Source organism: Ctenopharyngodon idella, chromosome 2, assembly GCF_019924925.1.
Source record: "Ctenopharyngodon idella isolate HZGC_01 chromosome 2, HZGC01, whole genome shotgun sequence".
In the NCBI taxonomy this organism is placed as follows: domain Eukaryota; kingdom Metazoa; phylum Chordata; class Actinopteri; order Cypriniformes; family Xenocyprididae; genus Ctenopharyngodon; species Ctenopharyngodon idella.
The window spans coordinates 22,069,415-22,075,414 of NC_067221.1; the positions used below are offsets into that span (position 1 = coordinate 22,069,415).

General features: G+C 38.5%; 1 protein-coding gene across 1 annotated transcript in view; it reads right to left on the bottom strand.

Annotated features, from left to right (window-relative positions):
• ephb3a (eph receptor B3a) overlaps positions 1-760 on the bottom strand; it is a 34,647-nt gene extending 33,887 nt beyond the window's left edge. The window contains exon 1 of the mRNA XM_051874853.1: positions 235-760. Within this exon, the coding sequence (XP_051730813.1) occupies positions 235-361 (127 nt within the window). The 5' untranslated portion in view covers positions 362-760. The remainder of the gene's footprint in view (positions 1-234) is intronic.
• Positions 761-6,000: the final 5,240 nt, after the last annotated feature.

Below are 6,000 nucleotides of genomic sequence, written 5' to 3' on the forward strand. Positions count from 1 at the left end.
TCCGTGCCCGAAGAATAAAAGGCAAAATCGCACCAAGACATTTAAGTTTTCGTCGAACGCGAAGTTTTCGAGCCCGAACAGTCCGCGCGGTAGGTAAATCATAAGCTCAGTTCAGTAGTTTTTTGTAATTACATATTCTGTATATATTTATTTCATAAAAGGAATAGCCAACTGATGACCATAACAGCAGCTCTGAAACCGAGTAGCCCCGTAACAAAGAGCGTTTACACTTACCCTCAACAGCGAGAATAACGGGAACCCAAAGGCTGTATAATAACAGCGAATAATCCATTGTCATGAAGCTTGAGGTTGCAACATGAATAGTGTTTTGTCTATATGTCACCGGGACAGAAAGTCTCATTAAATCTCAGCATACAGAGACTGGAGGAGCGAATTCACGCCTCGAGAATTACAGCCTGGGAAAAATGCCCAGCTCCTCTTGGTATGGTTGTCTTCACGTCTTTCATTCACAACTATTCGCACCACGGAATCCACAGACAGAAGATCTCTTTCGTGAGCTCGGTCTATGATGTTCTTCTACATGTGTGGCATCATCCTCATCCTCAGTGTGAAAGAAGCTGTTGATTCTCTGCGACTGCACGGAGGAGTGTCAGTTGCGAGGAATGATAGGGGGCGAAATCTCTATTGGTCCCAAGGCAAAACCCTGCGGGGTGCCGCTGATAACTTACATACTAAGTACTCCCCCAAGTTATTTTATTTATGCATTTCATTTATTTTTTTAAAGAAGTGTTAAATCGACCTGTATCCATTTTATTGAATATGCCTTTATAAGGGAAAACAGCATAAGAATCCCCAGAAGCCGATTTGTGGCAAATCAGTAATGCATGGGTATTCTTTGATGCACAGCGCCACTCACTGTTTGTTTACTGCAGGAATTGAATTCTGTAGTTAAGAAGGGAGTGACTTGGCAAATGGCCACGACTAGGATATTTGTGTAAGAGTCACCCAACACCAATAATAAAATCATCATCCAGCTTTCTGCTGATTAAATAATGGGCTGCATGTTGACAGGAAGGTTATGGGATACTGTAAATAATCTTCAAAGCTGTAAATGAATGATATCATGCACAGTGCTGGACATATTACTTATGAAATGTAATCTATTACACAACAACATTTTAACAAATAATCCACTCTGTTTATATCCTTGATTCATTTTGATCTAACTGTAATTTATTTGGTTTCGCATGAACAAATGACCTTCCTGTTTTGAAAAGAGAAACATATAGAGGAACATATTCCTTAAACTACACTTCGATCCAATCAGTGTATCAATCTAAAGACTGTCTTCCATAAATTGTTTCATTACTTACAGTCAAACCAAATATTATACAGACATTTTTTTATATTTTTGGTATATTTTTACTAGTGGGTGCAGGACACTATAGTTCAGTTATGTAAGTGAGGATAGCAAAATAAAGTAAACTGTGACATATTATACCCAAAAATTCGTCATACAGTGGACTACCAGTAAAATTGATAAAAATTTGGAACCAAAAATTATTCAGACACTTTGACCTGACCATGTTTTGCTTAAGTGTTATCTGACATAATTAAGATTATTTTTTTCTAACACAGTTTAACTCTGAGATCTTGTCATATTTTATTACCATTTTTTTTTAAACTATAGTGAATAAACTGTATTAATGAATAAAATGTTCAAGGTGTATGAATACATTTTGTATGTTTTCTGTAAGTTTTCATGAAAGTCTAAATACTAATTTTAAAATGCTTTATAAAAAACAATTAACACTCATATAGGAACAAACAACAGTAAGAATAAGACAGTAATGTATAATTAACTTACTATATATATATATATATATATATATATATATATAAATTCAGAATGCAACTCAATTTTCCCCTATTTTTTGCAAAAAGTTTTGTTTGGTCTTAACACCTTAACTTGCTGGAAGATCATTGTGATTACTTCAGTCTGAAGTAATAACAACAACAACAAAGTACATGATATAATCTCTGGGAAAATATATGATTCATACACTGAAATACAACCCAGCAGATGTACTACACTACACTTTAACCGAATCATTGCATCATGGTAACTGGGAAATCAGGAGAGATCATTCAAAGATTTGCGGTAAACAGAACACAATTCAGACTCTTGAGGGAAGCGGCTTTCGATCTTCGGGTAAGACAATCTTTGATGATGCAAATATTACCTGGTTGAGAGAATTCTTAAATCTCAGGGATTTGATAACATCTGATCATTTGATATAGATGTGCTTTCACCAGCAAATGCTGACAGACATTGATCAAAGTATCACACCATGTGCTACATAAATTCAACCCTTGTAACGCACCCAAGACTTCAAATTCTTGGCCATCCTCACATCTGTTTCAAGTGGCGGATGTCAACAGGAGCTTGTTTTTTAGTGTTTGGACAGTTAGCCACTGGCAGAGGTTGGCTGGGGAACAGAAGACAGGAAGAAGAGTGAAAGATGAAGGAGAACAGAGGGAGGGTGCCGGAGGGCCAGGCACCGAGTCAATACAGTAAGCTGACAGAGGTGGATAAAGCACTCTCCCTTTGTGGCTCGCTTTCAAGACACTGTTGAAATATAGAGCCACTCGGGCCACACGGGTGCAATAGACTGGTGTGGCGATGAAAACAGCTTTCAGTTTGTCACTGCTGAGCCTGCGAATCACAGGAATATTGAGCTTTCTCAGAAACCAAGAGTAGAGCTGGTAAATGCAATCGCAAAGGTCACTGCTCTCTTCTTTTTAGCCCTGAACTTGGCAAACTATGACCAGATAATGGATTTTCTTTTCAGTCATTTAAGCATTTGATCATTACAGAAGCAGTAGACCATATAGCTGTGACCCACTTCCTCTCTCCATTTAAAACACCTCATCACACACTTTGTTTTCTTTTCTTTGTAGCGATCATCAAGGCCTCACTGACCCTCAATTATCATTTAGGGACTAGCCAATGACAAGAACCAAATGTTGACATGCAACACAGCATGGGTGTAGCAAACGACAGACACACACAAGGTTCAATTTTGTCTCATTATATCCACTATTTTGAATAGCATTTATCCTGGTCAATTTTTCAGAGTAACACTGAAGGACAGGATCACTTCAGTGATAGTTTGCATTTAAGTCTTTTTTTTTTTTTAAAACTAGTTCATACATTCGAATGCTCTGCTGTTTGAGATACAGGATAGCTCAGACGCTCCAGGGCAGGGATATTTTTGTTGCTGTTTTACTATTTAATCATTTTAAAGGTGCACTCAGTATTGTTTAAAATGTTTAAAAGGATGTCCACTCACAATATATGATTCCAGTAGCCCATAAAAGCTGTTTTATTTTACTTGTAGTGGGTCACCTCATGGGGTCCACCATGTTGAGATCACATGACAAGCATCCACACCACTAGGTGTCAGTAGTCCAAGATAGCCACTGCATCATTAACAGAAGAATACTGTGTGCCAAAAACTGTAGGTGCATCCAAAATCACATACTGTCATTACTACATTTGATGAGAAACTAACTTCATGAAGCAAATTCTAGATAGTATGAATTTGTGTAGTATGAAATCCAACATAATCTCACAACAATTCGTAACTGTTTTATGTTTTGGTGAATTGGCAGGTAATTTGTACAATCATTTGTACGTTTTCGTAGGATCTGTTTACTTCCCACTGGTTAGGGGTGGAGCTCATGCACGTTTCTTCTCAAAAATTGTACGTTTTCGTACATATCAAGTCATACAAATTTATATGAAATTGCTACCTTGTATAATGATTTAAAGTTTGATGAAATCTGCTTATTTTCTTTGTAAGGTGACTTACGGTGTCAGTTGCATCGCTTCACTGGCATTCACAACTCCTCTCCCGTGGCCTCACGTGTGTCACAGACTTCATCAAAAGTGGAAAATGTTGGTCAAAAACATACATTTACACACAAACTACGAAAACGCAACTTTCAGACACCATCTTTATTTTTCTAGCTCAACTGTCACAGAATGGAACATACAGGATTGTGGGATGTCAAAGGCAGCGTAGGATACATCTATGCTGCCTTCAAAAATCGATCAGATGAAGGTACCTCAGGAGACAGGAAGTGAAGCTAACTTTGGATTCAGACGTGCCTTGCTGCCTTCCTACCCTAAAATGTGTCCTCCGAAGGCAGAATTTTCCAGTTTTCGGACACAGCCACTCCCTCAGTCATTGTCTGACCTCGTCTAATGCTGCAGATTACTTACCTTGATACTTATCTGCTTTATGTCACTGATTATACCTGGCTAGCAATAGCTGTTACCTCATCCAAGTTGATCTCCAGTCATCTTCCAGTCATCCCCTGTCTCAAGTCTCAATGTTGTTCCTCTCTGTGTGTGCTCCAACGATTCTCTAAGACAAAGACTCAAAGTCAACTTTCCCATTGTCTCGCTCAAGCTTGGACACAATGACCAGAACTGAGGTAACAAACACAGGTAGGTTTATTTGCAGATATGGCAGAAACACAATGCATAAACAGGTGGTGATACTTAAGATAGACCTGTATAGAAAGCGTCCATCAGATGCACACTTCAGAATCTCAGTGAAAGTAGTAAATCATCCATATACTGTTTACTGTTTATGTCTAGTGTTCTATGAATACATTGGCTGCACCTGAAAACCTAGGCAGCTGACTTGTTGCCTCGATGCCTTATCAGGCATTGACTTGTAAGGTAGAGTTTGTGCATGAAGGCACCTCACGAAACTGATTTCGGACAGACTTCTGAGGCAGCGTAACAGTTTAATGATTTACAGCAAAATAGCGTGAGCTTTGGTGAGAACTAAACAAATATTTAATTACTACAGTAGTAATTTCTCGCTAGAAATGACATCAAAAGTCAAAAATGTTGGTCAAAAACATACATTTACACACAAACTGAATGGCAAACGCAACTTTCGGACGTCATCTTTATTTTTCTAGCTCAACGGTCACAGAATGGAAAGCATAGGATTGTGGGATATCAAAGGCAGCGAAGGATACATCTATGCTGCCTTCACAAATCGATCAGATGAAGGTATCTCAGAAAAGAGGAAGTAAAGCTAACATTGGATTCGGACGTGCCTTGATGCCTTCCTACCTTGAAATGTGTCCTCCTAAGGCATCATTTTCCAGTTTTCGGACGCAACCATTGAATTCAGACATACTACTCTTTCCACATACTGTATAACCTAGTATGGAAGTATAGTAATATTGTTCCATCTACGGGGTGTAAATTTTAGCGGCATCTAGCGGTGAGGTTGCAAACTACAACTAACGGCAACCACCTTCGGCGCACACATGTTGTCGTCTGAGTGAGAAGAGAGTAGCTTGTGTAAAAGAATGAGGTTTCTTCTTACTTCTAACAAAGAACGGTTTCTGCTTCTAATAAACCAGAAGACTACTAGGCTACTACTACTTTGTGCGTATTCAACGTAGTGACGATGCAAACTGACTCTGAAAACACAAAGGATTTAGAAGAACAACAACATAGTGAAGAAACGCACATTTTAGAGTGTTTGTCCTTTTAGGGCTGCTGTAGAAACATGCCGACGCATAATGGCGACTTGACATGGAGGGGGGACCCGCGGTGTATGAGATGAAATGGCCCATTCTAAGGTAATAAAAACATAACAGTTCATTATGTAAGGGCTTTATAGATCCTCCCAAATTTTACACATTGCACCTTTAAGATTTTTGCAAAGCAATATTATAAGTTAATTATAATGTGCACATTTTTATGACTGTATGAGTTATATTAATCACTGTGAAGTCAATGAGCTGGTTGTGAAAGAAAAATGAGAACATTTAAATTATAATAGACTTCATGTTTCAAGTCTGCTATATTCATTAAACAAACATTATGTTATGTTCTCTGCGATTTCAAGCAGGCTCTGTCATCTGTGCTCAGAGGACTGTCATGAGAGCCGCACACCAGTAAACAATTGTCAGGTTTCAAGGCAGGGGTGGTGATTTTGGATT